Genomic DNA, 27,037 nt, shown 5'->3' with positions numbered 1-27,037 from the left:
CCGGGGAAGCGGAGTCTTTAGTGAGTGAACTGGTAACTGGAGTGAGTCCACGGCAGGCAGACAGACAACCACTGGACTGATACCTTTACTGTATATTCTTTGGGTTTGGGTTATGAAGAATAGGCAAAATTATTTTTTATGATAAAATGATTATTTATGAGGCTGAGCAAAGTCTTTGTTAGTTATTGTGACTGAACGACTGGTATATCATTGCTGTTTAAAAAAAAAAGTTTTATAAACATGTATATGCCAGTTTTGACATAATATAAATATAGAATATATAATATTTGTTCTTTACATCCATGCTGTACAATTCGTACAATGAATCGACCAATAGAAATACTCCAAACATTACTTTTAAAAATCCACTAAAGTTATGAGGGCTTTTTTTTATTCCTCATATTTTTTTCTTGATGTGATTTGTGTTTTTACTGCAATATTGACAATATAATTAATATTTTTTTTCTGATTGGCTGCTCTGTATTATATTTCAATCATAAATCAGCAGCAACAAAAACACTCCAAAAACACAAAATCCGGCTGTTTTGCTGCATAGTTTAGAATAGCTTAGCTGAAATAGTAATATAAACGTCTGTGCATTGCATAGTTTATATATTAATACTTATCCTCCCGAGACCCGGACTTTTGCTTGATGTTCATTTTAATTTCTTCTAGCTATTTGGGATGATTAGGGTCTAATAAGTACAAAAAATTATCTTTCTACAGGAAGTCATTTTTGCTCAAATGGGGACAGTAGTTTAGTAGTTTATGTAAGATGTAAAAATTATTCTTACCATTCTTACCGAATTTTAGCTTTCTAGAGTGAGCAAATAAACTAGTTTTAAACATAAAAATGGATAAGAATTTTTTTTATGTGGCCCATGTTTCTGTCTGGACTGGCTGTAGAAAATTTTGACTGGGATTCCCGCCATCTTGTTATCAATCCATTAAGCGTAATGTTGTCGTAATTACTAGATGGTATTTAAAAATAAATATATAAGAATCAGAAAAGCAGAAATGTAACGTCCACATATGAGGACACTGGGTCTCAAGAGGTTATATAATGCATAGTGTACGTAGATAAAATACAAACTTATAAATTTTAAGTTTTTTTGTTGTGTATATATTGTGTTTTTACTACTGTGTCAGACTATGCACCTAAGTTACTCCTGTGTTAATGTGACGTGACTTTAAATTTGACGTGACATTTGATTTGACTTGATTTGATGGACAGTAATAAATATAGTAAAAAATATATAAAGTGTTTTTTGAATTGTGTTTCTCAGGTGGGAGAACTAACAGTTGGTCCGGATGCTATAAAAGCTCAGGATGGAGATACAGGAATCAATGAGCCTGTAGTTTACAGTATAACTGCAGGTACAGTATCTTATCACTCTCTTACTCTACCTACATATACTACTACCACTGCATCACCATTACTCACTTTCAGATCACTTCTATAAATCACTGCCTGTAAACTTAACAAGCTGCTGCAAATCCTCTGTTACACCTTAGCCTGTGTCTGTCTTGTGTTTCTCCTTTTTTTGTTTTTCCTTCCTGCTCCTGTCCTGTGTTCTTTTGTTTTGCTCACCATGTGCTTTATTTTGGTTCTAGTCTTGTCTCTGCCTTAGCCCTGCCCTGTCATCTATAACCACGCCCCCTCGTTACTTCCCCACGTGTCCCTTGTCTGTGCCTGTGTATAAATACCCCGTGTGTTTCTTTGTTCTCTGATGTGCTTTGTGTTCAACCCTGGGTCTTTGTGTGAGCTTTCTATATATTCTATATTTTGATCTTGTACTAGTAGACCCAGTCTTTTGTCTGATTTATCTTTGTTTGTTCTTCGATTCTGCAGTTTTGTGTTAGTTTAGTTTCTGGTTTTGTTTTATAGTTTCTGTTTCAGAAGCCTTAGTGTTCGTTTTACTGCCCTAGCCTTTGTTCTTTTGGTATTAAAGAACAAAGAGCAGTTCCTAACATTTTTTTTCTTTTAAAATAAAAAAAACATTCTTTAAAAATTCTAATTCTAATTACAGCCACAATCATCCCTGCAAAATCTAATATATTCATTCTAAAAACAGAAAAAAGGGTGGTCTGATAGGTTTGTGTGCTTGTATATAATTTCTATCTATATTGTGACAGAATTTCATAAAAGAACACAGAATTTCACACAGCAATTTATTTACATTAACCTGCATTAAAAGTACTCTTCCACATGCTCTGTGCAATTACTCATTCTCACCAGAGAGGTCTCCAAATCCACAAATCCCCAAAACCTACAGACTGTTGCTTTAACTAAAGTTCAATGTTAAAATCAAGTTTATAGACATAAACTAAAATTAATTTGATAATGTATTGTAAAGTAATGTAAAAATGAGGTGTAAGGAAGCTTTGCCTGATGTAGTTTAGAATACATCTGATACACACCGTCTTTAATGTTCTGTTTTTTTTTTTTAGTTTAATTTGTGTTTCATTTATTTTACTGTATGTTTTCCAGTCAACCCAGCGAAATACCTGACCAATTTTGAGATAAACCCAAACAGTGGGGTGATCTCAGTGAGGACTGCACTGGACCGAGAAGAAATAGAGACTATCACCATTCAAATACAGGTAAGATTTTACAAAAATCATCAACTCAAGCTTTTTATTCAAGTAAAACTACTGTAAAAGTACTGGTTTCAAAACTACTTAAAGTATAAAAGTAAAAGTAATATAAGGAGAAAAAAATAAGGCCATTAAGAACAAAATCTGTTGCAGAACCACAGAGTCCTATAGTGCACTACACCTCTTCCTCCCTCCCCAAAACACATTTATCTAAAAGCCATAAGTTATCGTATACACAGCTCTGGAAAAAAATAAGAGAGCACTTAAAAATGATGAGTTTCTTTGATTTTACCAAATTAAAAACCTCTGGAATATAATCAAAAGGAAGATGGATGATCACAAACCATCAAACCAAACTGAACTGCTTGATTTTTTGCACCAGGAGTAAAAGCAAAAGCAGTGTGTAAGATTGGTGGAGGAGAACACGATGCCAAGATTAATGAAAACTGTGATTAAAAAAAAAAAACAGGGTTATTGCACCAAATATTGATTTCTGATCTTTTAAAACTTGTTTTGTTTGCATTATTTGACTGAAAGCTCTGCATCTTTTTTTTTGTTATTTCAGCCATTTCTCATTTTCTGCTCTAAATTACTAAAATATTTTTCATTGGAATTTGTTAGAATTGTTGTCCCTAATTTATAGAATAAAACAACATTGTTCATTTTAATCAAACAAACACCTATAAATAGCAAAATCAGAGAAACTGATTCAGAAACTGAAGACATCTCTTATTTTTTTTCAGAGCTGTGTAGGAAATAAATGAAATCTTTAAATTGTACACATATTGACTAATTGATTGTAATATATAAATATGATAAATTAAATCTATATGTTGAGTCTCACTCTCTAGTGTGTGTTTTTTGCGTGTGTTTTAGGCAGAGCAGCAGGACGACAGCACAAAGGCAGCCAGCTCTATCGTCTTTCTCACTGTTGAAGATGTGAATGATAATCCACCAGAGTTTGACCAGAGTGAATACGCTACAGTTATTCCAGAGAATTCTCCAAATGGCATGCTCGTGCTTCAGGCCACAGTCACAGATCTGGATCAGGTACCTGTACTTGATGTTTTTGACTTCACTGATGTTGACTATCACTGGGCTTCATTCACCTGTATCTTTCTAAAGACTTTTTTAACCACTACATTAACTTTTTAAAATTAGTAGCACCATCATTAGCGTTGGGTACACAATATAAAGTTTTTGAACCCTTCTTTCATTTTACAACATACAACATCACATAAAATAAAAAAGATACCATGGATGACCCTCTAAAAAAAGGAATTAAAAATACTGTAAAATCAGAAAATCCTTAACAGGTAGTGTTCTAACAAAAAAAAATGTGTAGGTAAGTGTTATTGGCCTGTAACCTGCTGCTGACCCTGGCTAGCACTGCTGGAGCAGGATTAGCATTAGCCTCTAACCGCGCTAAGTGCTAGCTCTTTTGCCCATTAGAGGTAAGTGTTATCGGCCTGTAGCCTGCTGCTAACCCTGGCTAGCACTGCTGGAGCAGGATTAGCATTAGCCTCTAACCGCGCTAAGTGCTAGCTCTTTTGCCCATCAGAGGTAAGTGTTATCGGCCTGTAGCCTGCTGCTAACCCTGGCTAGCACTGCTGGAGCAGCATTAGCATTAGCCTCTAACCACGCTAAGCAATAGTTTTTTCACTGCTCAAAGGTGAGTATATCGGACTGTAATTTCGTGGGACGAAATTTGGAAATCGAAGATTACTGTAACTAAACTAAAGCGCTTTACTCACCCAAATAAACAGTTTTCAGAACAGAAATCTGTGTAGATTAACATCCAGCACTCGTAGTTTACAGTTTTGTTTACTTAACTTAACTTCTGCCTTATAATTCAGTGCGCCTTATAGTGTGAAAAATATGGTATATTTGATTTGTCAACTTATGAAATACTCTCAAAAAGTTAAGAGCATTTACATCCATCAAACCAATCAGACTGCTCTGTTTTTTAAATGAATGTATTCATTATTAAATCAAATCAATTACAAATACATTAATAATTATGTATTAATTAAAATGTATTAGACATTGCAGTGATAAACGAGCTAGGACTCTGATAGCATCAATTACAATTTTTTGTCCCCTAACATATCCCAATGTCATTGCTTTCAGTTTAAAAGAAAAGTTTTTTAGGGACTGCTGCTTTAAATTTGTTATAAAGTCATTAAGAAGAATGCATTTCAGGTTCATGATGTTAATTAAACCACACTAATCTCACTCTGCAGGGCGGCTTTGTGGGAACTCTGCGTCTCGTTCCGGACACCGTTCCGTTCTCCATCAGTCCAGACGGATCCATCAGAGTGAAAACGTCCGCTGAGCTGGACAGAGAGACCATCAGCAGCTTTGCTTTTGAGGTGAAGTCTTTTACACCTCAATTACTCCACTTTCCATGCACTTAAAAGTAAGATTTGGATGTTGCAGGAACTGTTAGCTTGCTAGTCCATATAGTTTAGATAAGACTATATATAATATATAACTGAACTGCAGTAAAAATGCCCAATTTTGTATATATATATTTTTACAATCACAGAAAACAACACTTTACACATGTCCACCCTCAGCAGTCTAGAACTGCCCCCCTTTATTGAATTTATATAACGTGTTTGAACAGGCCCAATACAGAACATTCAATCAGAACAGAGCATTACATATATTAGTCCTAAACAGAACAGAAAACAGACCATTTTTCATTTTTCTAACCTTCTGTATGATATCTATATGAATCTAGATCAGGGGTGTCCAAACTTTTTTGTTGGGGGCCAGAAGGAGAAATATATCTGAAGTCGAGGGCCACAGACTCTGTAATAAAACAAATAATGAAATATACCACTTTAAATAATACATTTTCCTGATTATTTTTATGTAAACGCCATTTTACTTAACTTACTGTCTTTATCTTTGACAGTGTTGTGTAAACTAAGATTTTTCAAATTGATGTTTCATTTCATGATGTCTCTTAATATTAAACTCCTTAATTACGGCAACTTTTAGACTCTTTGGCCCGTTTTTCTACGCTACAACTGAAAACTCTCTCCGCTTTTAGACTCTTTGGCCTGTTTTTCTGCGCTACAACTGAAAACTCTCTCCGCTTTCAAACTCTTTGGCCTGTTTTTCTACGCTACAACTGAAAACTCTCTCCGCTTTTAGACTCTTTGGCCCGTTTTTCTACGCTACAACTGAAAACTCTCTCCGCTTTTAGACTCTTTGGCCCGTTTTTCTACGCTACAACTGAAAACTCTCTCCGCTTTTAGACTCTTTGGCCCGTTTTTCTACGCTACAACTGAAAACTCTCTCCGCTTTTAGACTCTTTGGCCCGTTTTTCTACGCTACAACTGAAAACTCTCTCCGCTTTTAGACTCTTTGGCCCGTTTTTCTACGCTACAACTGAAAACTCTCTCCGCTTTTAGACTCTTTGGCCTGTTTTTCTGCGCTACAACTGAAAACTCTCTCCGCTTTCAAACTCTTTGGCCTGTTTTTCTACGCTACAACTGAAAACTCTCTCCGCTTTTAGACTCTTTGGCCTGTTTTTCTGCGCTACAACTGAAAACTCTCTCCGCTTTCAAACTCTTTGGCCTGTTTTTCTGCGCTCCAACTGAGCACTCTCTCCGCTTTTAGACTCTTTGGCCCGTTTTATTGCTCTACAACTGCGCACTCTCTCCGCTTTTAGACTCTTTGGCCCGTTTTATTGCTCTACAACTGCGCACTCTCTCCGCTTTTAGACTCTTTGGCCCGTTTTTCTGCGCTATAACTGCGCACTCTCTCCGCTTTTAGACTCTTTGGCCCGTTTTTCTGCGCTAGAACTGTGCACTCTCTCAACTTTTAGACTCTTTGGCCCATTTCTGACACTTAGAGTTCAAACTTTGAATCATACAGAGATACATACACATACACATACAGAGATTTGACTACAACCATAAAACCTGTATATTATTATATATTTTTGTTCTAAATATTATTATACAACTGTTAGCATTGATTGCATTAATGAAGTGATGTTGCAGTTAATAACCATAATTATTAATATTTATGTGTTGATTGATACTGATTTTGATGTGATAGTACAGGTAATAGCATGTGTGATATTACATGCAATAGTACATGTGATAGGACATGGAATAGTACAGGTAATGGTAAATGTGATATGTAATAGGTAAATGTAATAGTGATAATGCAGGTGATAGTACAGGTAAGTAGTATATGTGGTAGTGCATGCGTTAGCACAGGAAAGAGTAGAGGCGATATTATGTGTAAAAGTGGATGTGATAGAACAGGTGATAGTACAGGTGAAAGTACATGTGATATTGTAATATACCGTAAATGTGAGTCTTGGTTTCCTCCCAGTGTTTCTGTGAGAAAGTTACATTTCTGTAAAGCTGCTTTGCGGCATCATCAGTTGTAAAAAGCGCTATATAATAACATCTGATACAATTTGATTAAATATTATTAGTTATTGCACTGCAGTATCTGTTTATTTTGTATTATTATTGATTGATAGCTGTTGTGTTGTATAATTATATTATATTAGATTGAGGCCAAGGACACGCCTCCTGCCAACTTCACTGCGACAGCGTCTGTGAACATCACCCTCTCTGACGAGAACGACAACAGCCCGGAGTTCGGACAGACGACGTACGAGGGCGAAGTTCCCATCGATCAGACCGTTGGAATGCTGGTTGTTAAGGTTATGATCCTGTTGTTATCTGTTTGTTTCCCGGCAGAGAGACAGTTCTCGTATCTGGAGCAAGTTTATGAGTTTCGCTATGATAAGCAGTGCAGTGCTGTATTATCATTACATAACAGCATAATGTAACAGCTATATACTATATATGTGTTTATATTTAGATACATATAGTAATTACAATGCTCAACCATAAAAACTGGCATTTCACATAAACACAAAAAGCATCATGTGTCGTGTGTACTTCGATCAAGCACAACGTTATAACCACCGTCCATTTATTAAGCTGCACTTTGTAGTTCTATAATAATTACAGACTGTAGTTCTGTATCTGTTTCTCTGTATACTTTTATTATTATTATATTCTTTTCCTCCACCCTGTTCTTCAATACTCAGAACCACACAGGGGAGAAAACCAGCACAAAGCAGCTATTATTATTATTATTATTATTATTATTACTATTACTATTATTATTATTACTATTATTTATATTATTATTACTATTAATAATAATACTATTATTATTAATATTATTAATATTGATGTAAATATTATTTGTGTGGTGGGTGGTTTATTCTCAGCACTGCAGTGATTAGCATAGATTAGATAGAGTTTTTAAACTGATGGTCAGTATCCTGTTTGCAGTATCCTGTGAGCAAAATTCTATGGGCAAAATCCTGTGGCCAGCGTCTCTTGGGCAGAGTCCTGTAAGCAAAATCCAGTGAACAGCGTCCTGTAGGCAGCATCCTAAAGGCAGTGTCCTGTGGGCAGCATTCTGTGGGCAGCGTCTTGTGGGCAGTATCCTCTGAGCAAATTTTTTTGGACAGCATCCTGTGAGCAAAATCATGAGGGCTGCATCCTGTGGGGAGTATTTTATAAGCAAAATCCTGTGGCCAGCATCCTGTAAGCAAAATCCTGTGGCCAGCATCCTGTGAGCAAAATTATATGGGCAAAATCCTGTGGTCAGCTTCCTGTGGGCACTGTGCTGTTGGCACTGTCCTGTGGCCAGCATCCTGTGGACAGCGTTTGGAGCACCATGTCCTGTGGGCAGCATTCTAAGAGCAGCATTGTAAGGGCTGCATCCTGTGGGAAGCATCCTGTTGGAAGCATCCTGTTGGAAGCATCCTGTGGGCAGCATCCTGTGGGCAGCATCCTGTGGCCAGCATCCTGTGGCCAGCATCCTGTGGCCAGCATCCTGTGGCCAGCATTCTGTAGGCTGTGTCCTGTGGGCAGTATCCTGTAAGCAGCTTCCTGAGGGCAACATGTGGACAATGTCCTGTGGCTAGCATCCTGTGGCCAATGGTCAGAGCGCCATGTCTTGTGGGCAGTGTCCTAAAGGCAGTGATCTGTGGGTGGTGTCCTGTAACCACTGTTGAAAGACAAAAGGATGAACAACACAGAAGTTTCAGATCTTCTGTCTCTGACGGTGTTTCAGCTGTAGGTAGGAGTGTGTAATAGAGTGAAGGACAGTGAGAGATTAAACACAGTGTTTAAGAACTCCAGCAGCACTGCTGTATCTGATTTACAGTACAGCTGAACACATGGATAATGGGTGTAAAAACAAAGAGATGTTATTGTTGTGCCTAATCTGTGTATATTTTGTTTTTTTGTCGTCTCAAACAGGTGGAAGCAACAGACCCGGATGAAGGACCTAATGGGCAAGTTACGTACTCAATTGACTTCGGCAATTATGAGGACTATTTCAGCATCGATGAAAACACTGGCAGTATAACGTTAACCAAGACCATCCCTCTTCAGCCGAACAGAATCCTGCAGTTTTTACTCTACGTCACAGCAAAAGATGGTACGAAAGTGTAAGAAAAGTGTAAAATATTATGTGTGTGCTGAGAATCGAAGTTCTTACAACAGTAGAATGACATTGCTTGCATTTTTTTGTCCTCCCCTCCTCTAGGTGGTGCTGTGAGCAGATCCTCCTCTACACTTGTGGACATTAAAGCACCTGGAGAATCCCACCCCCAGTTTATTGACAAGCCCTACCACGGAAGAGTGGAGGAAGAACAAGAGCCTGGGGCAGAAATCGTCAAGGTGAATTTCTTGTTAGCTTTATTCAGGATCTGTGCTGTGTCGCGTTCACACGACATGGCTTTGGAAGTGGTTTCAAATCAGACAGATTATCACAAAGATATAAACATAATTTAATGTGAATTGCTATTTATTTGTCACTAAAATGATAAACAGGAAAAAATGCATTCAACGCCCTTACGTCCTATCATTCCTGTTATTCTGAGCTGGATTACTTGTTGACAGTTGATGACAGAAAGCTGGTTTGATAGTAAGTAAGTAAGTCTTGTGATATGTGTTTATGGTAGGTAAGTCCTTGGGTATTTGGGTTTACAATAGTGGGTTAGCTACAATGCTACATTGTTCACCCTGTTGTTTATGTTTTATAATGCTATCTTTTGTTATTCAAAAAGGGTCTTTCAAGTTCACAATGACCTTAAATGATTTTGTTCCCTCACATTAATCTAAAATGTTGCACCGCATTTACTCTGTTTGTAGATTGTGCACCCTATTCATAGGGCTCTTGAATGTTCTTCTTTATTCACCCTGTTCTAGATTGTCGCCACCTGTTCTTCCTATTCTATTGATTCCACAAAGTTCTTAACCTGGTGTCCTGAAAGTTTTCCCCCTTCACACTGTTCCAGAATGTTCTTCTTGCTTCATTTGGCTGGTCGTGTCTTGTTCTAAGACTATGCCAATGTTTATGGACATAGTATGATGGACTTCGGTTTTAGTCCTAAAGACTGAAGAGTCACTGTCCATGTTTTGATCTCCAGGTGTCCTTCCTGTCGGTGGCTCCCATCGTTAGCGTCACCTTAACGGTCGAGACAGAAGCAGACAAGTTCTCCATAGACCAAGTGACAGGAATGCTCTCCACCAAAGTCAAACTGGACTACGAGACTCAGAAGAACTACACCGTCCAGGTGTCTCTAACAGATGGAACCAATCTGGATGAAGCCTTGATCTACGTGGAAGTGCTGGACATCAATGACAACAGCCCTGTGTTTGACCCCATCCCAAGTTCCATCGAAATACCAGAGGATGCCGCGATCGGAGACAATGTGACGACGGTATCGGCCACGGACGCAGATTCAGGGCTCAACGGCGAGGTGCGGTACAGCCTGGAGGGTTCTGCTGGGATTTTCAGCGTGAACCCAGACACTGGCTTGATCACGGTCGCAGCAAAACTGGACAGAGAGACCCAGGACACGTACAGCTTCAGAGCCGTCGCCCAAGACCAAGGTCGACCGACTCTCTCAGGAGAGGCTTCCTTGGTCGTCACAATCACTGACGTCAACGATAACGCTCCGATCTTCACCAAACAGCAGTATGAGACCTTCATCAAGGAGAACGCCACCATAGGAACGGACGTGACCAGTGTCAGCGCAACCGACAAAGACGAAGGTCTCAATGCAGTCGTGTCGTATTACATCACCAAGCAGGAACCTCCTTCTTCACCTGAAATCTTTACTATAAACGCCACAAGTGGGTCAATAAGCCTGGCTCAGGAGCTGGACTACAGCAAGGTTAAGAGATATACCCTGGAGGTGGAGGGAAGGGACCACGGGAGTCCATCACTTACAGGCACAGCTGTGGTCGTGGTTTGGGTGGAGGACGTGAATGATACTCCACTGCATTTCCTCCATAGAACCTACCATGGGAAAGTAGAAGAAGAACAAGAACCTGGGGTGGAAATCGTTGAGGTGAAATTCTTGTCTTCTATTCTACAGACAATGTTTTCTAGCGTATCTTAAATGTCATCCTCATTCCTTCACTTTTCCTTTTTTTAGAATGTTCCCCCACATTGTCGCCATTAATATTCATTGACAACATAAACAATAACCCAATCGGATTGCGGCAAAACTCGACACACAGTTAAGGGTCTCAGACAGATACAGTGTACTCTATTGTATAAATGATTACAGATGTGGTCTGATTTGAAACTGGGTCTTGCCACAAGAGGGCGTAAAAAAAGTGCTTCCTTTGTTGACCTGTTAAAAGGTTCTCAGAAGCTACTTCTGGGTAGTGTACCTCCTGGTGAGAGATCATTTGCTACTAGACATGCCTCTACATTGCACTCAAAGACATTTTGGCCAGTTGCTAGACTTCAAGAAAAGCATAATTTTGGGTTAAGAGAAGCAGGAAGGATGTTTTGACAAATTGTCTGCCATCTAGGCCATTCTGACCAAGCTGTTATGAGGTGTTGGAGCAGTAGTGTCTGGAACCAGAAAATTGGATTGCTAGAGAAAGAAACTGTATGGTTTTTAGCAATAAATCCAGGTTCTGTTTGGCATGCAGCATTGGACGAGTTTCAGTATAAAGATCTCAGTTTGATAGCTTCAATTGTACATTTGATGCAGAAAGTCCCACTGTCCCTACACACTGCTGGGGTGATGACCTGGGGATCCATTTTATGTGGCAATCAGCTGCCCCTAGTAGTGAGACCATAAGGAGGGACACTAACAGGTCAGCAATATGTGCAAGACATCCTGTGGCCATGTGTTGCCCCTCATTGCAGGGATTCCAACTGGCATTTTTTTAGCAGGATAATGCTTGTCCACACAAAGCAATGGTTTCCCTGGAATATAATTTCACATTTTAGCACTTCCTTGGCCTTTCCAGTTGCCAGATTTATTGGCAATTGAGAGTTTATGGTACAAGATTTGACACCAGCTTTGGCAACCTGAGAGTGTAGAGCATCAGTTACATATATCATACATATATGAAGTTTTGTTAAATTCTAATTTGTATCAATAACTTTACATTGGTCTAAAACTATACCATTATTGAAATATGTTGTATCAGGTTGTTCTAAACCTAAAGACTGAAGAGTCACTGTTCATGTTTTGATCTCCAGGTGTCCTTCCTGTCGGTGTCTCCCATCGTTAGCGTCACCTTAACGGTTGAGACCGAAGCAGACAAGTTCTCCATAGACCAAGTGACAGGAATGCTGTCCACCAAAGTCAAACTGGACTACGAGACACAGAAGAACTACACCGTCCAGGTCTCTCTAACAGATGGAACCAATCGGGATGAAGCCTTGGTCTATGTGGAGGTGCTGGACATCAATGACAACAGCCCTGTGTTTGACCCCATCCCAAGTTCCATCGAAATACCAGAGGATGCAGCGATCGGAGACAATGTGACGACGGTATTGGCCACGGACGCAGATTCAGGGCTCAACGGCGAGGTGCGGTACAGCCTGGAGGGTTCTGCTGGGATGTTCAGCGTGAACCCAGACACTGGCTTGATCACGGTTGCAGCAAAGCTGGACAGAGAGACCCAGGACAAGTACAGCTTCAGAGCCGTCGCCCAAGACCAAGGTCGACCGACTCTCTCAGGAGAGGCTTCCTTGGTTGTCACAATCACTGACGTCAACGATAACGCTCCGATCTTCACCAAACAGCAGTATGAGACCTTCATCAAGGAGAACGCCACCATAGGAACGGACGTGACCAGCGTCAGCGCAACCGACAAAGACGAAGGTCTCAATGCAGTCGTGTTGTATTACATCACCAAGCAGGAACCTCCTTCTTCACCTGAAATCTTTACTATAAACGCCACAAGTGGGTCAATAAGCCTGGCTCAGGAGCTGGACTACAGCAAGGTTAAGAGATATACCCTGGAGGTGGAGGGAAGGGACCACGGGAGTCCCTCGCTTACAGGCACAGCTGTGGTCGAGGTTTGGGTGGAGGACGTGAATAATAACCCTCCAAAGTTCAGCCAGGATCTGTACAATGTGGCCGTCTATGAGAACATAGACCCTGGATCTGCATTGGTGTCGCTGGAGGTGACGGACGAGGATGAGGTAAGAACTCATTGCCTTGCAAAAATTAATTGATCAATTCCTTGGCACTGTTTGATTCGCTAACCAAAGTTAGAACTATGAATTTGGTGATTGTGAGCTGATCCCAAATCCCAATGAATTATGGGAGTTGGAGCCAGACCTCATAGTGCATGTCAGATGAATGGGATATTCCATTTCTGAAGTTGTCTGGCCATTAACCTCTTAAAATCCTGTTTTATGCACCATTATCTGGTGGTCACATGACAACGTTACCCTCAATTGATAGAAAACATGATGGTAGGAATCTCAGTCAAAGGTTTCTACAGCCAGTCCAGACAGAAACATGTGCCTTGTATAAAAAAAAAAAAAAAAAAAAAAAACTTATGAAGGTTTATGTTTGAAACTAGTTTTATTTACTGTATTTTTCGCACTATAAGGTGCACTTAAAGTCCTTTAATTTTCCCAAAAATCTTCAGTGCGCCTTATAATCCGGTGCACCTTATGTATGAATTCTACCAGTCAGGTATTAACGAGCAGTAAAGCCACTTTGCTAAAGTACAGAGTTATACAGGAGTTTCAGTTTAGTTCTCCAGCACCGGAACTGGAGGAACATTAGCATTAGCCGCTAACTGCTATTTCCCCGTTCAGAGGTGAGTTTTGGGTGAGTTTTGTCAGCCTGTACTCTGCTGTTAACCCCGGCTAGCACTGCTGGAGCAGCATTAGCAAGGGAAACACTCAAGGTTCCTCAGTGTAGCACTATGGAGTAGCATTAGCCGCTAACCTAACAGCTAACAGTTGCCCAATAATGCTAGTGCTCCAGCCTTAGTGCTGGAGAAATTTGGAAAAATAAGCTTACTGTAAATAAACCGAAGCGCTTTACTCACACCAAATAAACAGTTTTCAGGAGAGAAATCTGTGTAGATTAACATCCAGCACTGATTTATTACAGCTCTGTTTACTTAGCTTAGTATTAGTTCAGCCTCCCCCCATAACCCAGCGGCAAGACCTGCTGAATTAGAAGATCCTTATAGTGTTTCTTCAAATGCGCCTTATAATCCGGTGCACCTTATAGTGCGAAAAATACGGTACTTAGTGTAAAAAAGCTAAAATTTTGTTTTTGAAACAATTGGGGCCTTCTGATTCCAACTACTCTCCCGATATAAGGACATTGTTTTTTTTGCAAAAATGACTTTCTGTAGGAAAACAAAGTTCATTTTTCATACTTCTTGAGTCATATATTCTCAATATCTGTGAGAAATTACTACCCAGAGTGGACAGCACTCACAGTGGGTGGTAATGATTGTGACCAATGGTGTCCGGACAGAATTGTCCATGAATCCAAACAAGCAACTCTTGAGAAAGAACTTCTATAAGACACAAATACTTTGGTATTTGATTCTATCCAAAAACTTGTGGCATATCAGCATATTTATTTGTCAAATCAAACCAAAATTTGTAATTGCAATTATCTGTTGATATCGATATGAAGCTGATTAAATTGTGCACCCCTAACTTGAAGACCAATCAGAGTGTTTCTGCAATAATTCATTCACAGTTTATCTTTTTTGGTCTTTATAATATAATCTGTTCTGATTCTATTCTGTTTAAGGGTGGATTCTCCAAAGGCTTCTTTCTTCTGACAAGTGATATATTCAGTATTAATGCTCAAGGTGTGGTGCACCTGCGGAACAATGCTAGCCTCGACAGAGAGACCAAGGACAACTACCTTATACAGGTGAGTTTCTTTATCATTTAGTACTGGTGTCAGCTCCCATTAGTTTGGGATTCACCCTTCAGTCTTGAGTACAACCCTAATTTAGATACATTTGAGACAAAATGGAAAAAATGCAGTGTTTCTACATTGCCTTTGACATTTAGACAGTTTAAATTGATTAATATACATCAATAACTGCATTTCAGACCTGCAGTACATTCCGAAAAAAAATCCCCAAAAACATGATGGGCAATTTAGTGCTATTAATGTGGTAGAAAAGAAGCATGGGACAAGAAGCACTTCATCCTTGGTTTTCTTGGTAAATGCTGTACTATCCATACATTAGTAATGTGTTAAGGTTAATTCAATGAAAACGATAATCTTTTTCCTCAAGCTGTCCCAAGTTTTTCTGATTTAGGTTTGCATCAAAAACTTCATATTCACTTTGTTCATATTCCTGGAGTTCCCCACACATTGCAGATTTCTTTGGTTTCCTTGCAGAATAATTCCATGTTAGTTGAGACCCTTAAATGTCCCAACCAATATTTTCTCAATTTACTGTCCCACGGATGAAATGGCTGGAATGCTAGGTGGGTTTCAGGTGTGCAAGTTCGTTTACAACCTGTGCAAGGTAATTTTGCGTTGCAATGCTCTTTGCTACCATACACCCTGTTAATAGTCTATTTTCACACCTTGTTCCCGCACCGTTAAACACTGTCAGAGTTTAGGAAAAAATCTACACTGATGGACTGATGAGCTGTGTTCAGGTACATTTCTGTTGTGTTTCTATCTTGGCATTGGAAGACACAGGAGCTCCACTGACTGATTAAAACCCTGACAACAGTCAATCATCACCCCCGGTGATTAAACACACACACACGGATGCACTACAGAGGGCAAACCCATCTTTTAACTCAACAATAAACAGAACAAAGAATAAAATAACATTGCTGTATCTTGTGTATCTTCACAACATGAACGCGCAGGTCAATATCAGAATCCTATGCTGAGACGCTCGAAGCAAAGCGCCTTGCTGTTAAGTTACGAATGTGCCAAAGTCAGAGCTCACCTGCCTCTTAAAGGGAATGACAACTGACACCCTGATTTGGATTTTCTGGTTTATTTCACATTATGTCCAAAACTAACCTCACCCATGATTGATTAAGAGAATCAATGCATGCTTTTTGTGTGTTTCGAGCGCTAAAGACACATCGATACGCCCCAAATCCAGCTGCACGATACGCAATTTACTGGTGTGCTATAATTTGCTAAAATAAGGCCCTGAGTGTTTTTACTAGGACCCAGTAATACCCAGATAGGGTCCATATTTATCCCCTCAGAACATTCTAGTTCTCAGGTAGGTGTGCTGGGAGTGCAGATAAATGGTGTATTAACATGAACTTCCCACCCTCTTCCCTCTACAGGTGGTGGCTGTAGACCAGCCTGTGGACGGTTTGAGCTCCACCGCCCAGGTCAACATAACTGTTCTGGACATCAACGACAACAACCCACAATTCATCGACCTTCAAAATCCACTAGAGATCCCTGAGGACTTTATGGGGGAGGTGTATCGCATCGACGTCACGGACGCAGACATCGGTCCCAATGGAGAAGTTACTGTCTTCACCATGTCCCACATTGACCTCTTCAGCATCACGAGGGTGAGGAGCTGAAACACCTGCTTTTTGGGTGTTTTCACAATTATTTATACTTCTTTATACTTAATTAATAAAAATCTAGGGCTTCGAATCCCGGTCATGCAGCTTGCCATCAGCTGCCGGAGCCCTGAAAGAGCACAATTGGTCTTGCTTTCTCTGGGTGGGTACAGTAGATGGCACTCTTTCCCCTCATCACTCCAAAGGGTGATGTGGATCAGCACAAGGCTGCGTCTGTGAGCTGATGTATCAGAACCGCTTCACTTTCCTCCGACCGTTAGCGCTGCGATTCTACTCGGCAATGCTACTCTGCAATCAGCAGCAGTTAAAAAAAAAAATAGCCGGAGTCTGATTTCTAGTGATAGGGAGATATACAGCTGAGTAGCAGGTAAATTAGTGGGGTCTAGCAAAATTGGGAGAAAATTGAAAAAATTTAAGAAAAAAAAAAAATCTTATCGTGTCTTTCAGGAAAGATTTCTGACGGTGATCGGAGAACTAGATCGGGAAACCAAGGATCTTTATGAACTCTTCATCATGGCCAAAGACAATGGAGAACCATCAAGAAACGTAATTATTAACCTTTTATTTGTACTGCACAATTTATTTTCATTTGCACACTTATCTGTGTTAATTTTGGGTATTTAAAGTAAATCTTTAAATTTCTCCTCTGCAGAACGTTACCACAATGACCATTATCGTAACAGACGTGAACGACAACGATCCAGTCTTTACCGAAGAAATCTACTCAACACGAGTTCTGGCCAAAGAGGTTAAAAAGGGAGATCTGGTGCTGGTTGTGACGGCTACAGATCGGGACATAGGGAATAACTCCCTCATCTCATACAGGTCAGATACGAACGTCTACAAAAGTGACATAATCTGATCCAAAACAATTCAATGCTAAACTTAATTTGGACCAAAGATCTAAAATACTAAACACAAATCCTAAACCTTATACTTAACCTCACATCAAAATCCTACTTTTAACTTTTATCAACCTTTTATCAACTTAACCTCAAACCTAGACCTGTTTTTAAACACATCTAAAAACCCAAAATCCAAATGTAGCCCTAAAACTAATACAAAAAATGTAACCTTATCATTAAATCACCTTAATCTGGCATTAAACTTAAATTTAGCTTTAGCCTAACCTCAAACCCAAACCCTAATCTAACATTCCCTTCAACCCCAACCTGGCTCTAAATCCCACATAACATAACCTCAAATTTAAACCTGACTTTAAACCTAAACCAACACTAACTTCAATCTCAACCCCAAAAACCTAAACAAATCTCTACAACTAAGCTTAAAACTAAGCTTAACCTTAAACCTAAACCTGACCCTGAACTTAGTGGTAATTTTAACTTAAATGGGTTAAAAACTTAACCTTAAACAAAAACCTGGCTTTAAACCCCACTAACTTAAACCTCAATTTAAAGCCTAAATGTAACCCTAAAACTAATCCCACCACTAACGGCAAAACACCTAAACCTCACTTTAAACTTAAACATATCTTTGACCTAAACCTGACCCTAAATCTAGCAGGAATCTTAACTTTAATCTAATCCCTAAAACCTAGCCATTAGCGTAATACTAATGCTAATCTTGACCTCAAACTAAAATCTAAATATTAACCCTACATGTTAAAGTATGTATTTGGCTATGTAAGCTCATTAACATGTTAGATTGTAACCCAGATAAAGACTTGAGAGGCTGAGAGCTTGTTTCTATTTAACTGGACATTTGTTCTGTATCTCAGGTTTTCTTCAGGTTCTGATCTGGTGGATCTTCATCCTGAGACAGGAGCCATCACCTGGACACGTGACCTTACTGAGATCACTGAGGACATGGAGCTGGACCTTACTGTTTTAGCTGAGGATCATGGAGTACCATCAAGAAATGGTACAGGTATGTAGAAAAACACAACACATCCCTACAGAACTGCTATAAACTTCCATGAAGTAGCTGATATAGAATGGCTGATTAAGCACCCTGACCTTTTCCTTGTTCTCTACAGGGATTTGTGAAAATCTAGGTTGGTGGTCTTAGCAGTTAGAAGCTCAATGGGTTATCAATAACAAGGTTGTGGGTTCAATACCCAGCTCTGTTTATTTGCAACTGTTGTGCTCTTGGGCAAAGGTCGTGATCCTTTTTTGTTCCAGGGGCACCATAGCATTGTAAGTCCTGCACTCTGGGCCTGGCTTTCCTGGATTTTCGATAACCAGGTTGTGGGTTTAATACCCACGCCTGCTATGCTGTCACTGTTGGGACCTTGAGCAAGGGACTTGCCTCTTACGGTGCATTGAGTTATCAAGAACAAGGTTATGAGTTCAATACCCAGGTCTGTTAAGTTTCGTTATTAGCCCTGCACTCTGAGCCTGAGTTTTCTGGATTATCAATAACAAGGTTATGGGTTCAATACCTATGTCTGCTTACCTGCCAGTGATGGGGTCATGGCCAAGACCTTTAACCATATTTGTTTCAGGTTGTTGGGGAAATCTGGGATAGTGGCATGTCTGTAGTTAGGGCACTGAGTTGTTGGAAACAAGGTTGTTGGTTTAATACCCACATCTGCTAAGCTAACACTGTTGAGCTCTGGGCAGAGGCCATAACCATTTTTGTTTCAGGGGTGCCTTAACACTGCTGGCCTTGCACTCTGGCCCTGGTTTTCTTGGGTTTCCTGGGTTTACGATAAAATGGTTGTGGGTTCAATAGCCAAGTCTGCTTACCTGCCAATATTGGGGTCATGGCCAAGAAGACCCTTAACCATATTTGTTTAAGGCATTTGTGGAAATCTGGTATAGTGGCATGTTCGTTGTTAGGGTGCTAGGTTATTGGAAACAAGGTTGTTGGTTTAATACCCACATCTGCTAAGCTAACACTGTTGAGCTCTGGGCAGAGGCCATAACCATTTTTGTTTCAGGGGTGCCTTAACACTGCTGGCCTTGGCTCTGACCCTGGGTTCTCTGGGATTGCTGGGATTACAAGGTTGTGGGATCAATACTGAAGGTGGTTATCTCCAGTCACACCAGATAACCACCTTCAAAACCCATGTCTGCTTACCTCTCAATGTTGGGGTGATTGTCAAGACCCATTAACCAGGGATAATAAAAAAAGGCTGATTTATGCGCTCTATCCTTTCTCAACTGGAACTTGAGAAAGGAGAAGGTTGTGGGTTTGATACCCATGTAGAATGGCTGACCCTGTGCTCTGATTGCGGCTTTGTCACCTAGGGTTTTTAAATGTTTCTTTTTGGAAAGTAGCTCAGGTGGTTAGAACAGACTTCCATTCATCCATCACAGGGTTGTGGGTTCAAAACCTTGTTAACTTCTAGTGTCTCTTAAGTGTTAGACTTTAGTGTCACATTATGAAATCATATATATCTGTATTTATAACTTCAACAAACACTTTATTTTCTCCTTTTTCAGCCAAAGTCCTGATCGAGATTAGAGCCAATTCCCTGTCGGAGGAGTTGAGCTTCGAGAACTCCACCTACTCCCTCAAAGTGAAGGAGAACGAACCAGTGGGAACAGAAGTGGGCGTGGTTACAGCGATAAGTGGAAGCCAGACGGTTCAGGTCGATTACAAACTGACCTCGAACTCAGACCTGTTCTCTATAGACAAGAGTGGAACCATCAGGACTCTTCAGTCTCTGGATAAGGAGGAACTGGAATGGTACATCTTTAAAGTGGAAGCTACTGACAGCAGGACTCCGCCCACCACTGCCGTGACTACGGTAATACGGCTCATATATAAATTACTGGATTAGATTGTTTGTAATCATCTAGACGGATTTGTATTAGAACCATTTTAAGAACAAATCTGAGCAGTCTTACTCTGAAGCGAAACAAATTAATCGAACCTCAAAAAGGTTTACAGTTATGTGAAAAATTAAGACACTATTTTTTTTTTTTTTTTTTACACCAGTACTATTGGTTTGGCTAAAACAGACACTGGTTTGTTTGTCCGTTTCCAAACAATCTCCAGAGAAACTTGATATGGTTTCAATCCAAACTGAATATCAAGCATACCCTTCATATTTGAGCTAAACAGCTGTTCAGGTGCAGTTTAACCTGATTAATTACCCGGATAATTACTACAGTTACTAAATAATAAAATGTCAGTTCTGCTGCTGCTCCACACTAATTGGTTTCACACTGAAGTCAGTATATGTAGAGCTCGTAGCTCATGTGTTTGAAAGCGTAGTGGAACATTTCAATGCTAAAGCAGCTTCACACTGCATAACTATTCCTTCTTAATATACAGCTCTGGAAAAATTAAGAGAGAGCTTCAGTTTCTGAATCAGTTTCTCTGATTTTGCTATTTATAGGTTTATGTTTGAGTAAAATGAACATTGTTTTATTCTATAAACTACAGACAACATTTCTCCCAAATTCCAAATAAAAATATTTTAGTCATTTAGAGCATTTATTTGCAGAAAATGAGAAATGACTGAAATAATAAAAAAGATGCAGAGCTTTCAGACCTCAAATAATGCAAAGAAAACAAGTTTATATTCACAAAGGGTATTAATAGTTCAGAAATCAATATTTGGTAGAATAACCCTGGTTTTTAATCACAGTTTTCATGCATCTTGGCATCATGTTCTCCTCCACCAGTCTTACACACTGCTTTTGAATAACTTTATGCTAATCACTCAGTTGGTTTGATGGCTTGTGATCATCCATCTTCCTCTTGATTATATTCCAGAGGTTTTCAATTTGGTCAAATCAAAGAAACTCATTATTTTTAAGTGGTCTCTCATTTTTTTTTCTAGAGCTGTATTACTTTTTTGTTCCCATGCCAGACATCTCTGACCAATCGATGTACTTGCGTGGTTTATTTGTGTGCATTTTGGTGCGTTTTTATGTTTTTATGCCTGTGTGAACCCAAACCAAACAGAGGGAGAAACGCTACAAATAAACAAAGTCATCCACTGATTTGGACCATAGAAACCAACTACAGGTGTGAAAACTACCTAAAATTAGACTCTAGTTTTAAGTGTATTTTAGCTCCTAGAAATCCTTTCCATCTATTAAAACCATATTCTAATGCTGCATTCAATTGTAACTCTAAACTATCTAAACTACAAGTAGAATATTTGAATTAATAGAAAAAATAGAATTTCTGCCCAATATCTGAGTAAAAAAATATCTTTTTTTTATTTCTGCACCTGAAGTCAGATGTAATTTTGAGGTTAAAAATCTAATCTCAGCTCATCATACACTACACAACTTTCACTCCGACTGTTAACTTCCACTGCACCAGAGCCTGTAGACTAGAAACAACTAGCACAGACTGAAAATTGGGGCTAAAATGGGGCTAAAAGTCACGTATGTATGTATTGTTACACCAGCTTTAGTGATGTATTCTTCCTCATCTTCCTATCTTCCCTCCTCTACAGGTTATGGTTCAGGTTGAAGATGTAAATGAGCCTCCAGTCTTCGACGTAAAAACGTACAGGACAGAAATCCTCAGCGTCGCTCCTTTCAAATATCCGGTTGTGACATTAAAGGTAGGTCTGGTCAATAACACATGCAGCACACACACTAAAGTAATAATGATCAACAAAATTATCCGATATTTGCTTTAATAAAGTTATCGGGATTTAATAGATATGTCAAACCAATAGTTAAAGTGACTGTAGGGACCCGGAGTGGTTCAGTGGTCTGAAGTGCTGCAACTATGAAGAGAAAATCCCCGGTCTGTCGTGCAGCTTGTCATCAGCTACCGGAGCCCTGAGAGAGCACAATTGGCCTTGCGCGCTCTCTCTCTGGATGGGTACAGTAGATGACACTCTTTCTTTCCCCTCATCACTCCTAGGGTGATGTAGATCAGCACAAGGCTGCGTCTGTGAGCTGATGTATCAGAACCGAGTCGCTGCGCTGCTTTCCTCCGAGCGTTAGCGCTGTGATGCTACTCGGTAATGCTACTGCATCAGCAGCAGTTCAAAAGTGACAGTCAAAGAAGCAGACGCAGCTCTGTGGAGTCAAATGCTGGTCTAGCTCTGAAGAGAAATCAGAACACCTCCTGGTTCTGTTTCTCACTGTATGAATGTTTTTATCCCAGTAAAATATATTTAAAATATATTTATTAATACTGTAGCTTGAATAATGATTTGAATGTATTTTTTGAATGGAGAAAGAAGGGAATTGTAGCTTATTTTAATACTGTAATGCCTCTAATGGCTTCAGGAAAAACATAGTAAATTTATATTAAACTTATGTCTTTCTTGTGCAGTAAAGCTTTTGAGAAATATCTCTTTGAATACTTAAACATTGAGTATTTTATGTCCATTTATAGTGTTAATGGAACTATTTATTAAAATATTGTTTATATTTTGTAAAGGAAGTCTTGTTAAATTTGTTAGCGTATCTCTTTTTAAGGTCTATTGTTAAAATTCTTCAGCTGTTTTTCTGATAATAAAGTCTGATTTCTTTACATATTGTTTATATATTTTGTGGGACGAAGTAAACCCAATACTAATCAAAGCCTTAATTTAAAGCGATAGTGTTTTATATTATATTATTTATATTATATTATATTTATTTTATATTATACTCCTAACAGTACAGTACAGTAACTCACAAACCTATATAAAAATAAATAAATAAATCAAATAAATAAAAATTCCGTGATATACTGTGAAACCGTCAGAATCTTAAAAATGTTATTGTTTCTACAGGCGACTGATCCGGACGTCGGGGACACTGAGGAGCTGCAGTTTTCCCTGCAGGGCTCCAGTTCTCTCCTGGCAGTGGAAAGCTCTACTGGTCTGGTCTATGTTCTGGATTTAACAGAAATGGGAGGTCAGGTGATCACGGCTCAGGTCAGAGCTACTGATAAACAGGGACTCTACGATACGGCTCAACTCCAGGTCAGCTGTTTTTTTTTTAATTGTTACATAAAGAAGCTTTAAATTAATTAAGAATTAAAACTAAATTAAAATATGAGGTTTACGGTACCTGTGTGTGAATTACTCAGGTGAATGTGAAACCCAGCAGCACTGAAGATATTGTGATCATCGCCCTCAACCAGCCCATCCACAGTGTGGAGCAGAAGATCCAGGAAACTCAGAGGTGAGCTTAAGAGGGGTAGTTTGGGAGGGGCACTGGGTGATGTATGGGTTTAGGGACGGGTCAGGAGGGAGAGCTGATTGGGCTAAGTGTTGGGCCTCTGACAGCAGGGGGGCGGTATTATTGATTGACTGATCTGCATACTGTTACACATCATCCTCACCTATAGCACAGAGGTAGCAGCGCTGCAGAGATGAAAATGACCACAATAAAAGCGTTTTTTTAAAGGTTAAGAAATGTTTATACAAATTTTAAACAGGACTGGTTTGTGTCATTACTTCAAAGCAACACATTTCAGCTGTTAATGGAAAAAAATATGGTTTAGGGTAGGGTTGGGTGGTATGACGATATTTCGGTATACCACGGTATTAAATGATAAAATGATCAGGATGTATCATCAGATATTAAGGAAACATGTTGAGTGAAAGTACTGGCAGCTCTTGTCAGCACGGCTTCAGCAGTACGTTCCTATTTAAAATGTTTTGTGTTTGTTTTGTCCTCTGTCTCCTCCTGCTGCTCGTTCCCCAACACTAACTCCACCCCTGAGGTTACTAGCCGTAACACTACACTACAGCCATCGGTGCTGCAGCAAAGCAGCTTAAAAAGCCTCAGTGACCAAAGCAGGAATATAACAAGAGTAAATATTGGCAGTGAGTTTAAAAGTTGGAGACTTAGAGCTCAAAAAGACGACAAGACTGACCCAGAGCTGCTACTGTTCTCCTGAACAGGTAAGCTAACTGACTAGCTAATTCAGTCAGGTACTTAAGCGGAGCCACGGTCTGACACACCGCAGAGCTTTAGCTCTCCCTCGTGTAACATCCAGTCAATATAACTCTAGATATGGTTTTAGATAAGAGTTTAGAATTGCTGTATTTCTCCTCTTGCTCTCTCGCTCGTACTCTCCTACTAGTCTTAACGTTGTGTAGATTCAGCCTGCTGAATTTGGCAACCCAAATAAGTTTTGTGGCTGGGGAGCGGTGGGCGGAGCAGACTACTCTCTGTGGTGTTTTGAAATTGGACTGCTGAAGCCATTTCACACTCTCGCTCTCAGGTCCTACATAATGCACCTTTAAATATGGTGTCGGTAAAATAGTGACTGTACGTTAACCACGTGCTGTGCCAAATCTGTACTTTGAAAAACAGGACGTTTAAGACATTCTGCGCATCCACAATGAAAGAGCAGTAGGAGGGGTAAGCAGTTGGAGCTCACTGATTGGTTATGGGTTGGGGATTCTCACTGAGGAGATCATAGAGCAAAAACTCAATAAACTCTACAGGTTTCACTAATTTTCACCGAAATTTAGTAAAATAGCTGGCACACATCAGTTCCGCTTCAGGAAAGGAAGAGCAAGAGTTTCCTCTGTTATACAGTTCATCAGAGTTACCAGCCTCAGAAACAGCTAAAAGTTAACAGCTCCTCAGTTAAGAGCATCTAAATGCTTTCTTATTGAAGAAGAAAGTTGTCACAGGTGTACTAAGTAACAGATGTTTAACAAGGTTTGTTTAACACTTTTAAGTTACTACATGATTCCTTATGTGTTCCTTCATAGTCTGAATTACTTTCACTTTACTATTAATTTATAATGTAGGAAAATAAGCTTTTGGCCAACATGAAGAAACTCAGAAGACCATTATCTGTTTACTTTCAGTTATACAACATGCATACAACACAATATGCAGTCCAGACCATATTAATCAAACTAATCCCTCTCTTTTCCTCTCTTTCAGTTCTCTGCAGAAGGTTCTGGGCTGGACTGTGAACATCTTAAGTCTGAGGTCTGAGAGTGGAAGTGAGATGCGCTCACTCCTGAAAGAAACCACCTCCAAAACCTACATCAGCTTCGTGGCAACAGATAAAGATGGTGTGACTGTTCACGCTAAAGACGTTCACGAGTAAGTCAAGCATAATTTATCAAACAATAGCTCAAAATCTTTTTATATTATATATAAAAAGATAAGAATTAACTTAATAATCACATACTGTCGCAAATTAATGAATTAGTATCTCAAATATAATGAGATAAAATCAAATGGCATCTCAACTATAATGAAATATAACGAGATATTGTCTCAAGTAGAATTAATTTCTCAAATATAATGAGATATGAGATAGTATCTCAAATATTATGAGATATAATGAGAGTATTTTAAAGTTAATGTGATATAATGAGAAAGTATCTCAAATAAAATTGATATGATGTGATAGTATCTCAAATAGAATGAGATATAATGAGATAATATCTCTAACATAATGAGGTAGTGTCTCAAATAAAATGAATCTCAAATATAATGAGATATAATGAAAAAGTATCTTAAATACAATGAGATTTAGTGAGATAGTATCCCAAATATTATGGGATATAATGAGAGTATCTCAAAGTTAATGAGATAATGAGAAAGTATCTCAAATGAAATTAGATATAATGTGATACTATCTCAATATATCTCATTAACTTTGAGATACTGTCTCAAATATAATGAGATATAATGAAAAAGTATCTCAAATAAAATTAGATATGTGATAGTATCTCAAATAGAATGAGAAACAATGAGATACTGTTTCAAATATAGTGAGATATAATGAGAGAGTATCTCAAATAAAATTAGATATAATGCGATAGTATCTCAAATAGAATGAGATATGAGATAGTATCTCAAATATCAGATATAAGATATAATGAGATAGTGTCTCAAGTAGAATGAGATCCAGACCATGACCTAATTAACTCACTCAACATTAATGAGAGTATTCAGTACTCATTAATGAGTATTCCAGAATAAGGACTTGGTATCTCAAAGTAATGATACAGCATATAAAAAATAGCAATTTTTTTCATATTAAAAATGAATTATTATGGTCTGGATTTCTTGGTGGGAATGGGCTTCTGTTACCTCGTTTAGCTCTTTTATAAGGGGACGGTTTTGTTCTGAATCCTACAGGAAGCTGAAGAGCGAGCGGGAGCTGGTTAAAGCTGAGCTGGAGAAAGTGTTCGGTTCTGGTCTGGTAGTAGAAGAACTGGTTGGAGGTTCTGGAGGTTCTGCAGAGTCTGATGAAGCTGTGATTATTACTCTCGGGGTTCTGCTGGGGCTCAGCATGGTGGGACTCATAGTGCTGGTGGTGGTGGGGGTGATCAGGTAAGTCCAGATACTAAAGATTTGACACCACTTCACAATCACCAATTAATAATATAGCAATCAAATGGTAACACCAAAGCAACCACCTGGGATTCCTTAGCAACCAAACAACCACCTACCAATATTATAGCAACAACTAAGCCATACCATAGCAATTGTCTAGTAGTAACTAATTAGTAAGACTATGGCAACCACATAGGAAATTATGACAACCACCTGGAATACCATAGCTACCAACCAACCACTTAGAAATGTTAAAGCAACCACCAAGCAGTACCATAGCAATCGTCTAGTAGTAACGACATAGCACACTATAGCAACCACTTAGAAAACCATGGCAACCACCTGGAATA

The 27,037-nt window shown here is 39.1% G+C and overlaps 1 protein-coding gene and 1 long non-coding RNA gene across 7 annotated transcripts in view; both read left to right on the top strand.

Annotated features, from left to right (window-relative positions):
• LOC125785566 (uncharacterized) overlaps positions 1–27,037 on the top strand; it is a 111,403-nt gene that overhangs the window by 77,778 nt on the left and 6,588 nt on the right. The gene's annotated exons all lie outside the window — the stretch shown is intronic.
• The window catches only part of LOC103022119 (protocadherin Fat 4), a 49,484-nt gene that overhangs the window by 15,859 nt on the left and 6,588 nt on the right, over positions 1–27,037 (top strand). For 2 of the 6 annotated variants that reach the window (XM_049469232.1, XM_022674540.2), the window contains exons 9-28: positions 1,287–1,377; positions 2,492–2,604; positions 3,475–3,648; positions 4,842–4,970; positions 7,142–7,297; positions 8,919–9,099; positions 9,208–9,341; positions 10,094–11,020; positions 12,175–13,125; positions 14,714–14,839; positions 16,243–16,479; positions 16,942–17,040; positions 17,147–17,319; positions 18,233–18,381; positions 19,902–20,209; positions 21,878–21,988; positions 23,159–23,350; positions 23,458–23,552; positions 25,278–25,442; positions 26,490–26,684. In XM_049469232.1, coding sequence (XP_049325189.1) covers positions 1,287–1,377; positions 2,492–2,604; positions 3,475–3,648; positions 4,842–4,970; positions 7,142–7,297; positions 8,919–9,099; positions 9,208–9,341; positions 10,094–11,020; positions 12,175–13,125; positions 14,714–14,839; positions 16,243–16,479; positions 16,942–17,040; positions 17,147–17,319; positions 18,233–18,381; positions 19,902–20,209; positions 21,878–21,988; positions 23,159–23,350; positions 23,458–23,552; positions 25,278–25,442; positions 26,490–26,684 — 4,706 coding nt within the window. The remainder of the gene's footprint in view (positions 1–1,286; positions 1,378–2,491; positions 2,605–3,474; positions 3,649–4,841; positions 4,971–7,141; positions 7,298–8,918; positions 9,100–9,207; positions 9,342–10,093; positions 11,021–12,174; positions 13,126–14,713; positions 14,840–16,242; positions 16,480–16,941; positions 17,041–17,146; positions 17,320–18,232; positions 18,382–19,901; positions 20,210–21,877; positions 21,989–23,158; positions 23,351–23,457; positions 23,553–25,277; positions 25,443–26,489; positions 26,685–27,037) is intronic. The other 4 variants (XM_049469234.1, XM_049469235.1, XM_049469236.1 and 1 more) reach the window with 4 other exon arrangements.

This window comes from Astyanax mexicanus, chromosome 21 (assembly GCF_023375975.1).
Source record: "Astyanax mexicanus isolate ESR-SI-001 chromosome 21, AstMex3_surface, whole genome shotgun sequence".
NCBI classification, from domain to species: domain Eukaryota; kingdom Metazoa; phylum Chordata; class Actinopteri; order Characiformes; family Acestrorhamphidae; genus Astyanax; species Astyanax mexicanus.
Note: the sequence above shows the minus strand (reverse complement) of the source record. Positions and strands in the feature narration are given on the sequence as shown.